The following is a 22,400-nucleotide window of genomic DNA, read 5'->3' as shown; positions in this document are numbered from 1 at the left end:
AGGGGGCTTTCTCTATCTCTGACACTCAACTTTCACCAGGCAGAACATCCTTCTCCAGGGACTGTTTCCTCCTGATGGCAGGGTTCAATGAATATAAAAGTCCCCCATCTTCCCATTTTGGGAGCATTCAGGCTCTACTTCTTCCAAGGCCTAAGACAAACCCTGTTAATAAGCGACAATACTGACTTGTCAAATTTTATTGAATATTAATTTTTCATTACAGCTCAGTTGCTTAAATGTTATAATGGCCCTGTGAAACATTAACTGGAAAGGCTACTAACGGGTATCATTTAAAAAACACTGCCCGACTCCAAAGTGAAAAACACACACACATCACACCATTTCTCCCTCAATGCTTTATGTGACTTATGAAGCCCCAACACACTTACCAGTAATATCCCCATCCTTTAAAATGGAGTTCATGGATAATAATAGGCAAATCTTAACATTTCCTTTTCTTCAAGTAGCAGGATAGACAGGCAAACAGATAAAAGAATACTAAATAATCCACTGCAGATCTGCCTGTCACTAAATATTCAATTGAGGTATAGCAATTTTTAGGGTAAAAGTTAAGAATATAGTAATTACTGGGGAGCAATTCCCCTTCATACACCTCCCCAGGCTTTAGTCCATTTGAATCCATGCCAGCTCTTTTTACACATTTTACAAATTCTCCATTTGCCACCAAAGTCCAGGTGCCCGCCTGTCGTCCAGTCCACTGAGGCTCAGCAGGCGCCTGTCAGAGTTGCCAAGCTAGTTTCTGTAACCACACCCTCCCTCCCAGTTCCTGGAATTCAATCTAGAGATCTCCTAAAGAAGGAAATTCTAAGGAGAATAAGGTTTTAAGTCTCTACAAGCCTTGTATTAAGGTAGCACAAAGGATTAAGGTTTGCAGCTATTTTATTTACAAGTATACATTTAACACAATGAAATAAACACTGATGTATCAAGCTTAGTTTAGAGTAGTGTAACAATAGGTATTCTGATGATTACATTATTTTAAACAACAAACTACACTGAAAAATTAATGCCAGTAAAATTCTTGGTCATAATATTATTAAGAAATACAATATATAAATTGAAAATATGATTGCTTAAAATTTGAAAATGGAAGTGAACTCATTTGGACAGTCAGAGTTTAACAGAATCTGAAAGTGGGAGTGGGGAAGAGGCAGGGAAGCTCTGACCCAAATGATGTCTTTCAGGTTAACAGAAGAAAAAAGAAGCGTAGTTTATCTTAAAGGAAAATGGGCAGTTTGCTTCTTCAGGTAAAATATATTCCCAGTGTCCTCAGGTTATGCAGCAGAATCACATCACTGAGCACGAAGACTTTCCTTGTGAAGCTGCTCCATCAATTTTTTCTGCCTCCAAAATTATCCTTCTAAAAACATCAACAGCAGTCTAAAAAGAAACAAAATCACAGTAGCTGTCAGTTTGAAAGGGTTGCTGTTGTTGTTACATTAGATGATGTCAAGCTCATGGTGACCACGTGTGTAGAGTAGAACTGCACCAGACGACTCGACCTTTTGGAAGCACTGGCAGGCATACACCCTTTCCCTTCTACTGCGCCCTCGGAATTTGAAGGTTGAGCATCAGCACATTCCTTCTTCACTTTTCTATTCCCATATTCCCTAAAGTCACTGCTTTCCCTGCAGCCCTTTCAAGAGGGAACCAGTTTCTATCTCCTATTTCTCCTATTACAAGACTCACAGTGTGGTCGGGGCCCTCCCTCTGGCTCTTTACCAAGCCCCTTTTTCCTAAACCTCCCAGTTTTTAAACTTATACCACGAGACCACATGTATCACTTCTAGCCCTCCTCATTATGTGTGTGAAGCGCCGTTGAGATGGTTCCAACCCATAGCGATCTAGGGTTCCGAGGAGCAGCTGGTGATCTAGAACCACTGGCCTTGCAGTTCAAACGGCTTTGCAGTCTGGAGCACTAACCCACAGCGTCACATCAGGTTTGGGCCACCTCCTCTCACCCCTCCTGGCTCGTCATCAGTCCTCTATCATCACTCCATGGATGTGTCTTTGGTTATTTTAACCCACAAGACTTCCTTTTCAACATTGTAGTCTTTCAGATACTTGGCCTTTTCTTCTCTGATAATGTCAGTCTCACACTCTTATGATCAAGCCATACTAGTCCTTCACAAGGAGTTCTCAATTGGAGCACAAAGTCTGCTTACAATGAAGTAACTCTGGTATTGTCAGTCCCTGCCCTTTAAATGCCAATAGCACCACCTGTAGTCAGTGAAAATTCAAAGAGAATTCATTTTCAAAAGCACCAAAGGGGAGCAAAGCAGTGCCTAGACCTTATCATTACCAACAGCCACACCTCCTCAACCATCAACTTCAAATATTAACAATTCTCAATCCTACAGGGAGCTACAATTCATTAATCCTCCTACATTTCCCCAATTCCTAAATTGCTTCCTATTCTCCTTGGCCAGCTTAGATTCCATGGTCCACTATACTTCAACTTCCCTCTCACTGCCACATGGTGCTCGCAACCATACAGAAAACTCTCTGCCTCCTGTCCTCTTTAAATCCCTGGCCTTGAATCTAAAGTGGGTCCCTAGTACTGCCCACAACCACACTGGTGCACTCTCCCAGATGAATATTTCATGTCTTCTCCTTTCTCCTCAAATTTCTAACACCCCACCCCCACTCCTCAGCCCCCATTCTCACACTCAGCTGATAACCCTGTTTTCCATTTTACTGGGGAAACAGAAGCAGCATTCATTAGATAACTGCATACTCCCTTCAGTGAATCCATCCACTCAGTCTGGGCTCACAGACTTAGTGTTCTTTCCTGTTGGGATGAATGAGATGCCTGTTTTTCTAATTAATCTAAAGCCAACTCCCATTCTCTTTTGCCTATCAATGTCACTGGCTTCAGCAATTCTCCCCACTTACATTTCCTCCATCCTTTATCTATTTCTGTCCCTCTTTTCCACAATTATACAAACGTGTTATTTAGCTGATTCTAAAAAATACACAGAAAGTATTCAGAAAGATACACACCAAGAAAAAGAAACTATCCCAGTTATTTGATTCTTTATATAAATCTCAGCACTAGCCTTGATTATCTGTGTGATCTCACTCTGTCAAAGTACACTCTCTTTCACAAACTGCTAAAGGAAAAGGTAACACTCACTACCAGGTAATAAAACAGAATGGAAAATAGACACCAGAGTTCACAGGTCATCTAAGAGCACTACTCTTAAATAGTAACAATTCTTCCTATGGTGCACTTAGTTACTGGTTGACTGAATTCTGGCTAAAACATTGTATTTTTGCTAAAGAACACAAATTACAAACAGGCTATATTTGACAGCCTTTATTGAAAAATAAAAACAAAAAATTTCAAACAAACTGATATAATCATATGACTCTGAGTTGGGATCAAGTCAATGGCAGTGAGCGCAGTCTTTCTCTCTCACACACAAAGGGTTAGGAAAAAAAATATTACTACTACATGGATGGGTTTATTCCAAACAAAACACATTTAAACATATCTCTGCAATCAATCAATGGATGGCTGCAGACAAATTCTCTCAGTAACACACCTGTGGTAGTCTCATTAAAGTGCCTTAAAAAAAAAAAAAGCCCACTCAAGGCCATGAGATCAGCTACACATTTATGGCAACTGTTTTTTTTAATTCCTAAGGGGTCATCTTGACAGATTTTCTCAAACAGAAGACAATCATAGGGGCTTAAACAGAACCCTGGTGAGAAAAAAGCTAGGGAAGTTATGCCAAGGAATGATTTCCATCACGAAAATGCACATGCTCATTCTTCACAGGTAGTAAGGTCTGGCCTGTAAAAATTTCGTTGGGAAACCTTATTACAAAACCTACCCTACAGCCCTGGTCTTGCACCCTCAGACTTCACAAATTCAAAGAACACGAAAAGGGAATGCAACGTGAATCCCTTAAGAATTCTAAAACTACTGTTTTAATGTGGTGTAGGTTTAATGGCGCTGTAGGATCACACTAGACTGTGAACCATAAGGTTGGTAGTTCAAACCCACCAGTTGTTCCTCAGAAATCCTACTGTAGTTGTTAAGTGCTATCAAGTCAGTTCTGACCCATAGTGACCCTGAATAGGGTTTCAGAGCAGCAGCTGGTAGATTTCAACTGATGACCCTGCGGTTCAAATTGACATTGTGGTCCAGTGCGTTAACCCAGGGCGCCACACTAGGATTCCACAAGGTTGGCAATTCAAACCCACCAGTTGCTCCTTGGAAACCCTATAGAGGGTAGGTATGAGCCAGAACCAACTCAATAGCAATTAACAATGACAACAAATTCAAAAGTGCTGCATCTGGCGGGGAAGGTTACAGATGGAAACATTGCCTTCAGGAGATGGAAGATATGTAGAGAGGCATAATGGCTTCACATTTTGATCTGTTTGCTAAAGGTTTTTGATGATTTTTTGTAGCAAGACATTTTGACTGACCATGTTTTTGTCTGTCTCTGTGTGTGTCTGTGTATAAAGGAGCTTCAAAAAGGTCATGGAAATATGAAATTAGAAGATAATGAAAATTTTCTATGAATGCTTTCAAGCCTGTTAATATATGTACCTTCCTATTAAGACAGATGAACTGTAATCATTTTATTAACTAAGGTTATCGACTAAAAATCAAAGAATAAGTTGTTCTCTTACGTAAGGGTTGTTTAGGATTAGCTACTTATTGACACTACTTTCAAAGACAAAATGAGAAAAACACAATGAGACTATAACAGATATCTGAGATATACCCACAGAGACCACTAAGGTATTTGATTAGAACATTTTACCGTATCATCCAGTGATACCATGAATTTGCATAATTTGAATACAAGATTCTTCTTACATTACAGGAACCATTTCATACAAAATCGGAACTTACTGAAATGATGTTAATACTAGAGCATATAGCATTTGTTTTGCTTAAGATGTACTTGCCTACTTTGCTGAACTATGAATCATAGAATCTAAGCTGACCAAGAGGGAAAGTAGAAAGAGTGGCTTAGATAATAAATTTGCTAAATAAATCAAAATCTAAAATACTTATAGTAGTAATTTGTTCATTTTAACTTCTAAAAGCATTCAGCCCAATCCGTCTTTTGAGTACTCAAACAGCAGTATGCTACCTTCTAACAAAATCAAAAGATCAAAGAATAAACCTATCTAGAACTATATTAAAAGCCTTAAATTATAGTAAAGCACAACATAATCTACAGAAAAGGCCTGCATTCAGAAACTAAATAGTTTAATAACATACTATAAACAAATTACAGGCTACTCAAAAAGATTAAATTTACCCAAGGCAATATGCCTTATTAGAACAAAATCCCTCTTAATTACAATGGGTAGAGCCCATAGGTATCTTTGAAGCTGGTGACAAGAGTAATTCTCTCTGTCTCTCCTTATCCTCCACCCCAACCCCAACCTGCATACACACAGAGTTAGATTAAATTCTGTGAATAATGAAATATTGCCAATGATGTCTACTTTATTATAATGTCAACTAGAATATTTAATTGCTATAGGACCAACATGTTCACCAAAGAGAAACAAATAGGGTGAAGGTGGCATATAGAATCCAAAGTTAGCCTGTAGACTACTCAACTACATTTGGCCATCCTCAATTTTTTTATGAAAAATTTGAAGCACATAGAAATGGAAAGAACTGCACAATAACCACACACATCCACTATCTAGACTGTTAACATATTTTCCATACGTGTTTGCCCATTCTACCTATTCACCTATCAATACTATAATCCATCCCATTTAAAAGTAAACTGCAGACATTATGAGACTTGACTCCTAAGTAGTTAGGTTTATGCTTCCTAAAACTAAGGATATTTCCTTTATTATCCCAATACTACCACAGCCCCTAAGAAAATGAATGTCATTTTTCCCTAATGAATATACACAGTCCCCAGCTTGTACACCACCAAGAGCACACATTCTATCTCTTACACTTGAGTTGTGTACAATCCCCCGTCGCCCCCATCCCATCAATCAGAAAGCATGGCACAGTAGAGGACAAGAGAATTGTAACAGGGCTACATTTAAAGCTGAGTCCTAAAGTCCTAGTCTCATTACCATATAAGTATATAGTGAGCTCAGAAAAGTAATTTTCTTTCCTCACTTCTAACATGAGACAGTTTAACTAGATGATCTAAAGATAGGGTAGGAACACAGTAAGCAATTTCACTCAATTAAAAATAACAGCTATCTCTTACTATTTGAAACTCTTGCCACCTGAATTCTCACTATCTTGTACTCAGGAACTGAACTGACTCAGATAAATACCTCAGGTACCAGAAACTTGGGAACTATTATATAGTTTTAATATCTCTCACTATCTGAATAGTTGCAGTTGTTAAGTGACGTAGAGTCGGTTCCGATCCATAGTGACCCTGAACAGGGTTTCCGAGGCTGTAATTCTTTACAGGAGCAGAAAGCCTCAATTTTCTCCCGTGGAGCAGCTGGTAGTTTCAAACTGCTGGCCTTGTGGTTCGCAGCCTGATTCATAACCACTACACTACCAGAGCACCGTATCTGAATAGTAGAACCTAACAAATCTGAGTACCAAGGGATACCTATGTTGAATGCAAATATATTATGATACAAAAACATTGTGCTGAATATTATGGTTTCAGATCTCAGAATAATTAAGGAACATAGGAAACCATTATTAATTTTAGCTGATAAATCAAGGAGTCAATGAGAAGGTTAAAATTTTAGCCAAGCCTTGAGGACTACTGATCTTAATAATGGGATAAAAGCAGACAGAAGAACACCAAGTCAACTATTTGCTAACTATCCACACCAAGAGTTAAGTTAGTTTTACTTTCACTGAACTATAGTTTCAAAGAAATGGAAACTAACTCATCTTACTTGAGATGAGCATATTAAAAAGCACTTTAAAAAAGTATAAAACCCTAGGAATGTAAGTACTTAATTAGAAAAAAGGATCATTTGAATCAGAGAAGAGCATTCATAAAGGTGAGGTCTTTTTAAAAGCACCATGCTTGCTAAAATGATTCCGTGTAACTCAAAAAAGTAATGGTGTGGAGTCAGAGAATAAATCATATGCTGCCCTCAATATTAAGCTAGTTCTATGGACAATAGGACACTTAGTGGTAGTTTCTGAGTGGAGGATGACAATCTGATTTGTAGCTTTAGTCAGTTAGAAGACTAGTTTACTAGAGGAATAATGAAAGTAGAAAACAAGTTAAGACACTAAAGGTTTGGTTGAGACCATAATCTAAATTAAAGCAACAGAAGAAAAAGGAAAACGCAAAACCTTCAAAAATAGAATCTATGTCTTTTTCTAGGACACATCTCTTAAGAACATCTGCTGTTGCTGTGTGCTAAATCATAGTGATCCTTTACAGGGTTTCTGAGGCTGTAATTCTTTACGAGAACAGAAAGCTCATTTTTCTCTCATCGCCTGCAGAGTGAATGGTGCGTTTGAACTGGTGACTCTGCAGTTAGCACCTCAACACCCAGCCCAATATGCCACCTGGGGTCATCAAGGTCCTACTGGTAACAAATGGTCATAATATTATCTATGTTAAAAATATTAAACCGATTCACTTTTATCCCACAGAAAAGGGAGAAGAGATGTAATTATAAAATTATTGCCAAATGAACAATTATGAATAATTCTCTTTTGTTTTCCACGGTAGCAACTATCTGTGTAATAGCCTTTACTATAAAATGAAAATGTTTACAAAAGGCAGTGTTTCCTTTCCTATGAATTTGTGTGTCCTCCACATATTCTAGGTCCTGTCCTAAGTAGAATCCTGGCAGAATTTATAAAAATGTAATGAGTACATCTTGTTAAAGCAACCACAAAAAATGGTATTAGAATTGACAGAAGGCTAGAAATGAACCAGGAGTGATGGAGATGAAGGTAAAATGCTGGAACACTATGCTAAGTTCAGTTTTATAAATATGTACCTGATTTTCTTTAGCAGAAGATTCCAAAAAAGCTGCATTCCAAGATTCTGCTAAAGCTTTCCCTTCTTCGTAACTGATCACCCTAAAGGGAAAAAGGAAATTCTAATTAGTTTGTCCTTCATCATATATAACAACATGAAATCAGGCAACACTTTAACCTCTCTTTCCTTATGAAGCAGAATCATGTTCTCAACAGTATCAGCAAGTGTAACAGAGAGGATCGTTTTAACTATGCTACAGTCAGGTACTCCCTGGAAACCCCATACAGGTTTGTTATGAATTGGAATCAACTCAAAGGCACCTAACAACAACTAAGAGTTGGGGAACAGAACAGACATTGTCTTATGTTCTTAAGTGGCCCTGAGTCATTTCCGACTCACAGCGACCCTCTGTACAAAACAGAATGCAACACCGCCTGGTCCTGTAACATCCTTCACAATTGTTGTTACACTTGAGTCCATTGTTAATGCCACTGTGCCAATCCATCTAGCTGGGGGGTGGTCATCCTCTTTCACTGACTCTCCACTTTTACCAAGCATAATGGACTTCTGGCAGTTCCTTGTTAATAATGCATTGTTGCAGCCATTTTTGAGTTTATTTATAGCAAGATTTTACTTGCATGCGTTATCAATGATATTGTCCAATGATCCACATTCCACTGGGTCACCTCTCTTTAGAATGGCCACAAATAAGATCTCTTACCACTTAGCCAGGCAGCTAGCTGTTTTCCAAGTTTCTTGGCATAGATGAGTGAGTGCCTCCAGGGCTGCATCAGTTTGTTGAAAATTTTCAATTTGTATTCCATACATTTCCTGAGCCTTGTTCTTTGACAATGCCTTCAATGAACCTTGGACTTCTTCCTTCAGGACCACTGGCTCGTGATCATATGCTACCTTTTGAAATAGTTGAACACTGGCCATTTCTTTCGGTACAGTTGACTCTGTGTATTCCTCCTTCCATCTTCTTTTGATACCTTCTGAATCATTCAGTATTTTACCCATGTTGCTGTTGTTTACGTGCCACTGAATTGATTCCTTCTCATACCGACCCTGTACAGGTTTCCAAGGAGTAGTGTTGAGTTTGAAAAGTCAACCTTGCGGTTCAAACCAACCTTGTTTAGTAGAATAACCTAAAGATATATATTTTTTTAAATATAAAGGTTGCTTTTCTTGAGGAAATACTTTCAAGATATGTGAGATTTATACTGTAGTTGTGCTTCTGCTATGCATAATCACATGTTTTGGAACACAAAAACAGATGATGCTAGTCAAAAATATTCTTGCCGTAAGATTAAAAATGGAATTTCAGTGACTTAGTCAATTTAGACTTAATTTTATAAATCTACTATTATTTAAAAGCATCATACCTTTCCATATGTAGGTCTTTTTTATTTCCCACCAACATAATAGGTATTCTGTTAAGATAAAAGCCAGAGTAGACTAGTTAGCACCAGATTTTACTATTTAGAAGATACTATTGATTAGTTTATCTAACAAAACAAATAAAGAAAAGGTTAACTACTTACTGAACTTTTCCCACCATATCCAACAATTTGCCATGGATAACTTTAATCACCTCAAAGCTACAATACAAAAAGTATGGTATCAGAGATCCCTTTTAGTCTGTAAACACTCATTAAAAATTTTTAAAGTATTTATAATTATATTTACAAGAATTTTTAGTAATGCATGCCAAAAAACTTTTAAAGTATGTATTACAAAATGTTTATAGTAAGACAATATAAAATGCCCTACCATATAAATACAAAATAAGCACAAGGAACATGCAAAATACAAAACACAATAAACACACACAGTTCTAGATGGTGGAAACCGTGAAGCTGTTCCACTGCTAACAGAAAAGTTGGAGGTTCAAGTCCACTCAGAGGTGCTTAGGAAGAAAGGTCTAAATAGATATGTACTTCCAAAAACAAAACAAAAAACTAAACAAAAACCCACTCAATTGAAAACTCTAGAGAAAAGTCCATAGTTCTACTCTGACATACACAGAGCATGAGCAGAGGGGAACCTGATGCCAACTGTTTTCTTGGTCTCCTATTTCAACGTATCTACTTGATGGTTGATAAAACGGAGACACTGCACAGTAGAGTGACTTGTCTACAGTTGTAAATTGTTAGTAGGGATAAACAAGAACCCATACTATCTTTTAAATCCCAGTTCTTTTTTCCATTTCTAGAAATTGTGAAAACAGATGTAATCTTTATTTTGTTTAGTCAGAAGGAATAACTCTACAGAAGCTTCTTAAAGGAGTAATCTAAGATAGTTCACAAAATAATGAACAATGTTTATCATTTAGATTAGGGATAAATTCAACCAAAAACTTACAGTTCTGACCAGCTAACTAGCTTATTCAAAGTTTCACTAAAATATTCGTCGGTTACTAATAAATATCCACGTATTCCAGCATACATGTTTTTAAAACATTAAAAAAAACACACACCATTACTCTCTTATCCCTTCATGCTTGAGGTTTATTGAGAATGTCTTTTCAACTGAGTTACTATGATGAATACCCACTGCTGTTGAGTTGAATTTCAACTCATTGTGACACTTAGGACACAGTTGTTATTATTGTTAAATGCCATCAAGTTCCAACTCACAGCAACATTACACAGAGTTTCCAATGAGTGGCTGGTGGGTCTGAACTGCTGACCTTGCTGATCCTCCAGGCCATTGAACCAGGCCTCCTGTCCTATCGGGTATTCAAGACTATCAAGTTTTATAGAAGCAGACTGCTGCATCTCTCCCAAGCAAAGAAGCTAGTGGGTTCGAACCACCAATATTTCAGTTGGCAGTGGTTTGCTTTAACCATAGCCCCTATGATAAAAGTGTTTTTAAAAAACTAAACCGTTTTAAGTAAAGCAAGACAGGCTCAGAGATTGCCTCAAGTAACATGCTAAGATGAGTTGTTTATTTCTTTGCTACGCCATTAGGCAATAGTTTCTCTAATACACGATGTCCTTGGGGAAGTAAGTTTTCATCTTAAAATATCTTAATTTTTAAGTCTTCCCAGTAACAAATGCTATCTTTTCAACTTGATTCTTGAATGTCATCTAGTTTGTATGTACCCAAAAAGGAGATGAAAAGATAATCTGTCAATGGATGCATCAAGAAATTTAAAAATTCTTCAGACTAATAATTTATAAAGTAACCCATATTGATACTTTTCTAAAAATTGCATTAAATACTTTACAAATAATGAAACCAAGTTTGAACAAGTTGGTTTTCAAGTAAATTAGTGCAGCAGTGTAAATTCATAAAGTCATAGTATTCATCGAATTATTGGTATATTAAATTTGTTCTAAATAAGGCATTACATTTAAAAAGAAAATCTCAGCATTTTGTGACCAAGTGAGGGTAAACATGAATTATGCCTTAATAGACTTAAAAAATATAAAATCAAAGTTCAGAAAATATTTACAACTAGTATAATAAAGGAGCTCTGGTAGCGTAAAGGAGCTCTGGTAGCGTAGTGGTTACGAATCGGGCTGCGATCCGGAAGGTCAGCAGTTCGAAACTACCAGCTGCTCCGCGGGAGAAAGATGAGGCGATCTGCTCCCGTAAAGATTTACAGCCTCGGAAACCCTATTCAGGGTCGCTATGGGTCGGAACCGACTCGACGGCACTTAACAACAACAACAACAGTATAATAAAAGGACTAAAAGTTTTACCATTTAAAGTATTCTTGTCTTTAAGAAAACTACCAAGTCACAAGATACTAAATAGGCAATGATTTTAGGCATAAAGCCAAACATTAAGTGACAAAATATAAACATATTAGATAATTTTCTATTGCTCAACACAGATTATACACCAACTTACTGCTTTTCAAAGTGTAATAATAACAAATGTATTTATACTTTAAGTAAAAATAAATAATATGGAACAGCATTCTGAGAGGAAATATAAGTATGATTCATGAAAAATTAAAAAGTAGAAAAAGAAATATACTCAGAAGATCAAGAATTATTACCTCTTCTTTTCTATTTTTAAATTTTTAGCTTTAAGTATTTTCAGGGGCTATACAGACATATTGTTGTTGTAAGGTGCCATCGAGTTGGTACTGACTCATAGCGACGTTACGCACAGCAGAATGAAACACTGCCCAATCCTGAGCCAGCCTCACTACTGTTGCCATGCTTGAGCCCACTGATGCTGCCACTTGGCCAGATAGACATATGGGGATTATTTTTTATAAGAATGACCACAGAACTCAAAACATTTTATAGTTAAGACTTTAAAAACAGAAATGGTATGTCCCTATCCTAAAGAAGAAGTTTAAATAAAACACTAACTGTGAACACACATCATATTTTCCTTTGTGCAGTGGTGAAGAGTCTAGACCTACACTGTCCAATGTAGACACCACTAGTCACGATGGCTATTAAGTACTTGAAATGTGGCTAATGTGACTAAATAATTCAATTTTAAATTGTATTTCACTGACATTTCCCATGTGCAGACGTTGAACATTTCCACCATCACAGTACGCTCTATTCACCAGCACTGGTTCTGATTGTGGAGTCAGAGTCCTGGATAGAAATCTCAGCACTGCCACACACGTCTGTGCAACCTGGGCAAGTGACTGACCCTTCTGTCACTCAGTTCCTTTCTATATAAATCTAGGCTACCTCTGTTGAGGAGGACTATTTAAGTTAATGATTAATACATTATGATGTTAAGTATAGAGCACAGTAAATCTGCTGACAAGTCAAAAACATTCAATAGAAGCTAAATATCCATAAAACTCCCCTCCAACGACATTGAATTCTTATGAATTCTTTAAAGATCGAAGTGCTTATTCAGTGCTTAGCTCCCTGCTACTGCTTACTGACAGCTCTGCTTAACCCAGTCATTGACTTAACGTTCTCAATTTCCTTGTTCCAAAACCTGCCATGCCCTGAACAGTGTTAAATGTATGGACAGAGGAGACAAAATGTGTTCTTGACTAACAAACACAGTAACCCCACTTTTATGTGGAGTCCCGGGGTGGTGCTGTGGGTTAATACACTGGACTGCATGGTCGGCAGTTCACGCTCACAAGCTGCTCCTTGAAAAACCTATATAAGGCCGTTATGGGTCAGAACTGACTAGATGGCACTTAACAACAGCAACAACAACAACCTTTTCAATAATAAAAGTTTAGGTCAGTACAAACTTTCATTCTATCACTACTACAGTACATCTATCCAGATAGTATTATTTCTTAACAATGTAATCACTAAAAAGTATTTAGCCTAATAATTAAGTTCAATTGTTACTACTACTTGCAGCATAATCCTCTTAAAGATTAATGCTTATCTATGTGTAACAAATTCTCAAGCAAACACTAGGCATGATTATTACCTTTTGATTGATGTAACAGAGTACACAAGGATGTAACCATTAATATCTATAGAGTATGTTTGAGGAAAGATGGAATATTCATCCTATGGAAGAAAAAAAATTATACTTAGCAAATGCAATATAGATACATTTAGTAAATATAGCCTAACACACAATATATATCTAAATTTTTTCACATATTATCAGTAAGTTATAATGAATTTTAGTTACAACAAACTAACCACGCTATGACTGTTTCTTTTTCTTAATACGTTTTATTGTTAGTAATGTGTACTACATACAATGCTGCAGTTGATGAAATTATCACTCTCAAGTCACTCAGAGTTGTTCAATGTTAAATAAAAAGCAATAATAATGAAAACTTAGGGGAAAAAAGAGGTATTCGACTTACATCAGCACCAACTTATAAGAGTCACCAGAATAGAACCCCACTGTAAGTTGTGGACTGCATGTACACAAATATGTACAGAAACAAAGCAAACACTAAAGATTTGTCTAAGACTAGTTGTGGGTAATATGCTTTAAAGGCAAAATTCAAAACTGACTCTAGCTGACCTAGGATGTCAGTAGGAAGTACCTTCTCTAATTCCTAGGAAAAGAGGGAAGAAAGGAAAAGATAAAGTGTCCATGTTCTATCCCATATTCTATGGGAATCAAAAACTTATTTACTAAGTTACTTTAGAAATTAAAAAGGCACATATTGTGCAGCACTGTTAACTGGCCCGCACGTTATAAAGCAGCTTTAAGAAACTTTGCTTTAGGTATAGAATTATTAAATCATATTTTTTAAAAAGTTCTGTTGTCAATGAAGTGTTCATTATTGTGTTAAGAAATAATACAAACATTTCATTCGAAGCTGAAATAAAGGTATGAATATATCACATGTACCAAACATTATTAATAGTATGGAGCCCTGGTGTGGTGATGAAGGGTAAGCACTTGACCATAAGGTCGGTCTGAACTGCAAGGTTGGCGTTTCAAACTCATCAGCCGCTCCTCGGAAATCCTATACAAGCTTGCTATGAGTTGCAATTGACTCAATGGTACTTAACAGCAATAACATTAACAGTATAGTTATAACTCATATTCATAAAAGCAGAATTATTATAACATGGTCAAATGTCTTATAAAAAAGAAATATTTAAAACATCAGTCTGTTGATATCCTTAATAGGAGTCATTAATCAGAACACTTATACATCACAGAGTTTACTATATATACAGAACTTTCTTTGTATTTCTTATTAGTACAACTTTCATTAAGTTGAGTCCATATTAGTGTCGATTTTTAAGAACACATAAAATGATTTTATAGTTGCCAGCATAGCTAGAGTAGGTCTAAAGCTCAAATAATCTTTTCCCTAAAGTCAAGATGTGGGAATACAGAAAATACCTACAATAATTAGTGTGCAAAAACAACCTGTTAGAAGGTATAGTGGGAGGTGAGATGAGAAAGAAGAGTCCCAGGTGCAGCAGCTACCAAGAGATTAATTCCTAGGAATAAATTTTAGAAAATCAAAGTATATGAACACAATCTTAAACTATTTCCAAGAAAATACACACGAGGTAAACAAATAGAACTATGTGCTGTGATCTTCAGTAAGAGTATGCAGGTGTATAAATTAATAATGTAAATGTAACATGATCCTAATAAAAAGTACTCTCAATGAAGACTTCTATTGATCCCATTTTACTAAGTCCCAAATTCACACCACCAAAGATATACGTAATCTGCAGAGTGAGTGTCTAGAATAGTTCTGCTCTAATAAAAAGATTATGATGTCCGATTACCAGGCATGGCATGAGTATATGAGACACCATGCCTGGTATGAGTATATAAGACGAATGAAGAAGGTACAGGTTATATCTCTATATACAAGCTTAATATAGCCATTTTCTTGCTTCATTAGAGGTTATACTTTCATTCTACATACTACTACCTTATAACAAAAGGCAGAGAAAATATTTTAGGTCCACCCCAATACCTAAAAAAAACCTCCATTTAACACTCCAGACCAGGCTACACTAAACTCAATGGCCTGTTAGTGTGGCCCTTTGCCAACTGTAAGATGTAAGGGTAGGCATTCCAGTGAGAAGCTGGAAACAGAATTCCAATTTCTTTACATCCCTCATGTCTCATTCCCCAGTGAACAACAATAAATGTAATCTAACAGAACGGCTTCAAATAAAAGTTACAATTGGATAACGTGGTATTGGGGAAGCTAAAATGGCAAAAAAAATTTTGTTTTTTGTTACCTTAAAGTACTCTTCAGTTCTTCCATCCATGCTTCAATTCAATTCTCCTGATAATCTATTTCCCAAAAGGTTTATAATAACCTATGACCTTTTGGGTCACTTGTAAATCAATTGCTACCAAGTCAACCCCATGTGTATGTAAGTAGAACTGTGCTTCACAGAGTTCTAAATGGCTGATTTTTGGAAGCTTTCTTCCTAGACACCTCTAGGTAAACTGAAACCTCTAACCTTTTGGTTAGCAGCCAAATGTTTGCAGCAATTATCTAGTGTCTAAGCAAAGAGACACTCCTTGATCACTATCAATTCCATCCCTCATATAATCCAATTATAGACAGTAAAACTAACACTCAAACTGGATCTTCTTCCAATTAGACCAGACTTTTTATAGCCTAATTTCTCACAAGATTAAAGTAGCTCATTTCTGCCTTATAAGTTTGTTCATGCTGTTCCCCTAGAAAAGACTTGCTTTTACTCTTAATGGAGGAGAATATGTGTTAAAAAGAAAGCACTTTAGTAAACATAAACCCTCACAATGTCAATACATTTACAATTCTAAAGTAGAAAAGCTAATACAGTTGACCCTTGAACAACATGGGTTTGAACTAGGTGGGCCCACTAAGATGTGAATTTCCTTCCCTGTGGCTGTTGTGGTGAGCTCCTGCATTGTTGAGTATCCCCTTAAAACACCATGTGACGTTGATCATCTCCACGTAAACAGATCATCTCTGCAGGTATTTTAAGTGGATACTCGTACCACTTGAGCACACCACAACAGCACAGTTCAAATCTGTGTCGTTCAAGGGCCTACTGTGTAAGATTTTCAGATACTACAGATCACTTACTTGCCCAGCTGTGTCTACAAGTTGAAGATGATATTCTTGTCCATTTACTGTGATCAATTTTGTAAAAGCTACAGAGGAAAAGCAAATTAAATATTAGTTAAAACAAAATAAAAAAACTCTAGACCTCTTAAAGACTGAATAAAGATAATAAATTAGAGGCCCTAATAATCTCATTAAAAGCCCCCACAAAACAGAAAAAGAACAAATCTTTGAATTGCACAGATTCACTCTGGCTAACAAGTTTGTGTAAACCTTGAATCTTTTTTTAAAGAAACAGATTAGGGGACAATCCACATCCTAGAAAAGTAATCTAAATGCACTAAACGTAGACAGTCCTTCTTGTGCCAGCAGTGAGATACAAGTTTGGAGGCCTTCTCTTGTTGTTAGATGCCATGGAGTGGTCATGCACAAGATAACAAAACACTGTCTGCCTCTGCGCAGGGCTGAAGTCTAGGATAAACCAAAAGCACAAAACTTTGTTTTTAGTTTATAGAAGGTCTTGTGTCCAAGCATAAAGAGGTAACATTAATTGAAATGCTAAGCATTTTCAGCACATAAATAAATTTAACAAATATATTGAAAGATAAAATGGCAATGGAACAGATGTTCTGTGTTGAAAGTCTAGTGTGAGGATCAGGGATCCTAGCAATTTGTCACAACTTTTTTTCTCATCAAGTGGGAAAAAAAATCAGAGTCAAACTGACTTCCAGGAAAGTAGATTTAGAACTCTAAGTAGGCAGATTTTAATAAAAATAGATAAAAGAGTAAAGAATTATTAATAGCAACAGAATAATACAAAGTAACCATATCTGGAGGCCAGACAGTTCAACAGTACATACTGCTTTTGTGAACCTTGCCCAGAGAAGCCCACAACCTCCCGGCAGCAGAATCTACCCTCGCATAATGAGACACAAAGAACCACTTCTGCTCACAGTGAAAAGAAAATTAAAACCAGACAGATGGAAATTATGTTAAGGCAAAAACAGGGTAGATAGGATCTCATTTGAACTATATGAATTCCACAGAGAGAAAAAGAATGACTATTAGTGAAGCAATAATCAAAGAATCAAATTAGCATCCTACTTTTCAAAGTAGGGGTGCTATAAACCAACTGAGTACAGATTACAGACAAGACTACCTAAGTGAAAGGAATATGTCCCAGAACTGTGTATACTGCCAAACTTTTTATCATTTTTGTTCTCTTTCTAGAAATGATCACCTTAAGGAAATAGTTAAAATCAGATGAAAATGGAATTAGAACAAGTCTCTCAAGATGGAGAATACTCAAGGTACCCTATTTCATTAATTAAGATGCTCACATCCTGCCATCAATGACACCTTCCATCATTATTGGCCAGGTGAAGTGACTGACACTTTTAGTGGCCTAAGTGCAAAAAGGTCTATATTTTGGATTTGATGAAAAACTGATGAAATAGCAGTGAGCAACAAATCCAGTATGCTTCGATTAGAGCTAAATAACTGGGGTTATGAAAAGATTATTGGAATGAAAATTACTTAATTCAAGTAATGTTTCCTGAATGCCTATTATAATCAATACTAGTAACTGTTCTAGGCACTCAGGATACTGTAGTCTGTGAGTCCGGGGAGCTCTCTAATAAAGACAGACATGGGCACACACACACACAACCACACAACCACTTCGTTTTTTTCAGAAAGAAAAAAGGATTCAGTAAATAAGATGTGAAGTGATATAAAAGTAAAAAGCTTGGAAATGTATGTGTATATATAAGATCTAAATTCAACTGTTATTATTGTTAAGGGCCATTGAGTATATACGGTTTCCAAGCAGCGGCTTGAACCACTGCCCTTGTGGTTAGCAGCCCAGTGCTTATAATACAGAGCCACACCAGGACTCCAAAGTCAACTATTATCACAAAAAAGTTGTTAATTCTACAAACAGCAATTTAATGAAATCGAATTTCTGTTAATCATAGGTAAATTGCTGCCTCTTGTTATTGTAGGAAAAAAAGACGTGCATATATACGCATACATGCACATATGTGCTACTTCTTGAAATAGCTGAACATTAACCAATTCTTTTTGGTACAGTGACTCTTAGTATTCCTTCCATCTTCTTTTGACGCTTTCTTCATCAGTCAGTATTTTGCTCATGGAATCCTTCAATATAGCAAGTCGAGGCTTGAATTTCTTCTTCAGTCCCCTCAGCTTGAGAAATGCTGAGAGTATTCTTTCTTTTTGGTTTTCTAATTCCAGGTCATTGCACATTTTGTTATAATATTTGACTTTGTCTTCTCAAGCTGCCACCTTTGAAATCGTCTGTTTAGCTCTTGTACCTCCTCACTTCTTCCATTTGCTTTAGCATCTCTAAGCTGCAGAGCAAGCTCCAGTCTCTTCTGACATCCACTTTAGTCTTTTCCTTCTCTCTTATCTTCTCAATGACCTTTAGTTTTCTTCCTGTATGATGTTTTGTTTTTTTTTTTTTTATGTTTTATTGTGAATTATGTGATAGTTTACATGGGACAACATTAGAGTTTTACATTCATCCTATCATATATCATTTCATTGCTATGGTTACAATCCCCTCCATGCATCCTGTATGATGTTCTTGATGTCATCCCACAAGTCCGTTGGTCTTTAGTGTCTAATGCATCAAATCTATCCTTCAGATGATCTCTAAATTCATTTGGAATTGTTCAAGATCATACTTTGGCTCTCGTGGACTTTGGAAGGCAACTACCTGGAGCCAACTATCTGTATTTGTGCCCATTCCAAAGAGAGGTGACCCAATGGAATGCAGAAATCATTTGACAGCATCAATGATATCTCATGTGAGTAAAGTTTTACTAAAGGTAATACAGAAACGGCTGCAACCATACACTGACAGAAAAGTTCCAGAGGTTCAAGCCGGTTTCAGAAGAGGACATAGAATGAGGGGATATCAGATGGATCTTGAATGAAAGCAGAGAATATCAGAAAGATGTTTACCTGTGCTTTACTGACTATGCAAAGGCTTTCAATTGTATGGATCATGACAAGCTATGGACAACATTACAAAGAGTATTCCGGAACACTTATTGTACTTATGAGGAACCTGTACATAGATAGACCAAGAGGCAGTTGTTCGATGAGAACAAAGGAACACTGAATGGTTTAAAATTAGAAAAGCTGTGCACCAGGGTTGTATTGTTTCACCATCCTTACTCAATCTGTATGCTGAACAAATAATTGGAGGATCTGGATTATATAAAGAAATATAATCAGGATTGGATGAAGACTCATTAACAACCTACAATATGCAGATGATACAACCTTGCCTGCTGAAAGCCAAGAGGGCTTAGAATACTTAGTGATGAAGATCAAAGACTAGAGCCTTCGGTATGAATTGTACCTCAAGGTAAAGAGAACAAAAATCCTCACAAATGGACCAATAAATAACATTCATATAAATGGAGAAAAGATTGAAGTTGTCAATGACTTCATTTTGGTTGCATCAGCCATCAACACTCATGGAAGCAGCAGCCAAGAAATCAAATGTACTGCATTGGGAAAATCTGCTGCACAAGACTTCTAAGGTGCACCTGGCTCAAGCCATGGTATCTTTAATAACTTCATATGCATGTGAAGGTTGAACAGTGAATAAGGAAGTTATGGTGTTGGAGGAGAATACTGAAAGTGCCATGGACTGCCAAAAGAACCAACAGATCTGTGTTGGAAGAAGTGCAGCCAGAGCGCTCCTTGGAAGCTAAGATGGGCAGACTTTGTCTCTCATACTTTGGACATATTATCAGGAGAGACCAGTTACTGCAGAAGGATATCATGTTTGGTTAAGTGAAGGGTCAGAGAAAAAAAAAAAAGAAGACCCCTAACGAGATGGATTGGCACAGTAACAGCATCAACGGGCTCAGGATCGGGCAGTGGTTTGTTCTGTTGTACATCGGGTCACTATGAGTTGGTACTGACTCGATGTCACCTAACAACAACAATGCACATATGTGGGGCACTGTAGTTAATGCACTGGACTGTTAAGCGTATTTCAATTGCAAGGTTGGCGGTTCAAGCGCACTAGCTGCCCCCAGGAAACCGTTTACAGGGTCACTATGGTCAGAACCGACTTAATTGGCACTTAACAACAACAACAACATATATTCCTCAGTTCTACAGACCAGAAGGAGTTCTGGTAGCGTAGCAGTTCCACGGAAGCAAGACGAGGCTTTCTGCCTTGGAAACCCTATATAGGGTTGCTATGAGTAGGAACCAACTCCACAGCACATAACGACCACCACCACCATAGACCAGGAACAAATTTTGCTATGTCCTCTACTTATCCACCTTGTATAAAAATGGCAAGATAAATGACATAACTTTCCTGAAACCTGTCCCACCATTGCCCACTAATCACCAGAGAAATTAATCCACTTCTAATCTAAAACTCCTGATGTGGTACTGTGGGATCAGCACTGAACTGTGAACCCCAAAGTCGGCAGTTCAAACCCACCAGCTGCTTCTAAGAAACCCTATACAGGATCACTATGAGTCTGAACTGACTGATGGGACTTAAAGAAAATCTAAAACTCTGAAATTCCTCTAAGCATACCCGATCTACTTAATATACCAACTCCACGGCACATCACTACCACCACTACCAAGCAAGTAAGTTATAGAGGTTTTTAACTTTGTTACTCACGAAGTGCTCTAAATTCAGTATCCTGGGAAGTCTGTCCATAATGCAGTATTTAGTAAAGATTCAAAACTCCTAATTAGAATTTTCAAATTTTATGAGTAACTTTATCAATAAACCAACAGTAGCTTTATTAGTTTCATCAACAATACCATCTTAAGATGGCAGAAGCGTAAAACTGCTATTTTCTTGTTTTTAAATAATAAACTTATCAGTTTCATTTCATTATATCAATTCAGTTTATATTAGTATGTTAATTAAAACTACAGTAGACGGTATCTGCATAAGGAATATTCTTTTTACCTAAAAAGCTTCTGCAAATGAGAAAATTATGTGCTTTTATTAATATTATTCTTCTAGACCCCTACACATTAGGGTTAAAAATGACAGTCCCAGAAATTTTGTTTTTACAATGATACTGCACAGAAATTGTTGTCACTGAGAGTTTGCAATTAACAATCTGTTCTATACTATAAATGTAAATATTTTTAAATTTTTCAGATTTTTAAAGTAATGTGTTTTTTAAAGCTATAAAGTAATCTAATCACTTACACTGTTACCAACAAATTTATAACTTTTTCTTTTCTAATTGCCTGCTATTGCTCAATACTGCTTTTGACTAAATCATGGTGTGAAATGGATAGAAAACATAAGTCAACAGGACTTTTCCTGTGCTATATTATCAACAGCCCTAAATATAGACTCTGATGTCTGAAGATACCTTATAAACTTTTAAAGGATACAGGTTATCCTATACTCATTTCTGCTCTTGCCTAAAAACTTTAATATACAAATTTTTTGAATTCATTTTAGAAATTATGATGAAATCTTTTAAAAACTATGTTATTTTTACAATTAATGTATCTTATTACTTTTTGGGTTCCAGGGAAACATGGGACAGTATCAATATACCAACAGTCTTCAAAGTAGCCGGTCAAAAGAAAAGTAATAACATAGAAATGAGCAGTCTCAATCATTAACTACTTTGTTGTTGTATCCAAGAAATTTTTGTTTACTATTAGTTAAAACTGAGGCACTCTAGTAGTGCTGTAGGCTAAGCTCTGGATTGACTGCTAACCTAAAGGCCGGTCATTCAAATCCACTGCTCTGTGGGAGAAAGCTGAGTCTTTCTGCCACCATAAAGATTTACAGCCTCAGAAATCCTGAGTTGGAATTGACTTAATGGCAGTGGCTTTTTCTTAATTATTAATTTAAACAAACACACAATATTTGCATTGATATATGTGACTGACTCATGAGTAATTTTTTCTTTTTCTAGATTCTTCAAAACAATAATTAAAGGTTGTATTTA

General features: G+C 36.6%; 1 protein-coding gene across 1 annotated transcript in view; it reads right to left on the bottom strand.

Moving 5' to 3' along the window:
- Nucleotides 1–885: 885 nt before the first annotated feature.
- RHEB (Ras homolog enriched in brain) overlaps nt 886–22,400 on the bottom strand; it is a 58,205-nt gene continuing 36,690 nt past the window's right edge. Inside the window, exons 3-8 of the mRNA XM_006873671.1 lie at nt 16,429–16,496; nt 13,332–13,414; nt 9,491–9,547; nt 9,332–9,379; nt 7,966–8,047; nt 886–1,401 (exon numbers count right to left, since the gene is read on the bottom strand). Coding sequence (XP_006873733.1) covers nt 1,309–1,401; nt 7,966–8,047; nt 9,332–9,379; nt 9,491–9,547; nt 13,332–13,414; nt 16,429–16,496 — 431 coding nt within the window. The 3' untranslated portion in view covers nt 886–1,308. The remainder of the gene's footprint in view (nt 1,402–7,965; nt 8,048–9,331; nt 9,380–9,490; nt 9,548–13,331; nt 13,415–16,428; nt 16,497–22,400) is intronic.

The sequence above is a fragment of the Chrysochloris asiatica genome, unplaced genomic scaffold (assembly GCF_000296735.1).
Source record: "Chrysochloris asiatica unplaced genomic scaffold, ChrAsi1.0 scaffold00249, whole genome shotgun sequence".
In the NCBI taxonomy this organism is placed as follows: Eukaryota; Metazoa; Chordata; class Mammalia; order Afrosoricida; family Chrysochloridae; genus Chrysochloris; species Chrysochloris asiatica.
This window is presented reverse-complemented; position numbering and strand designations above follow the sequence as displayed.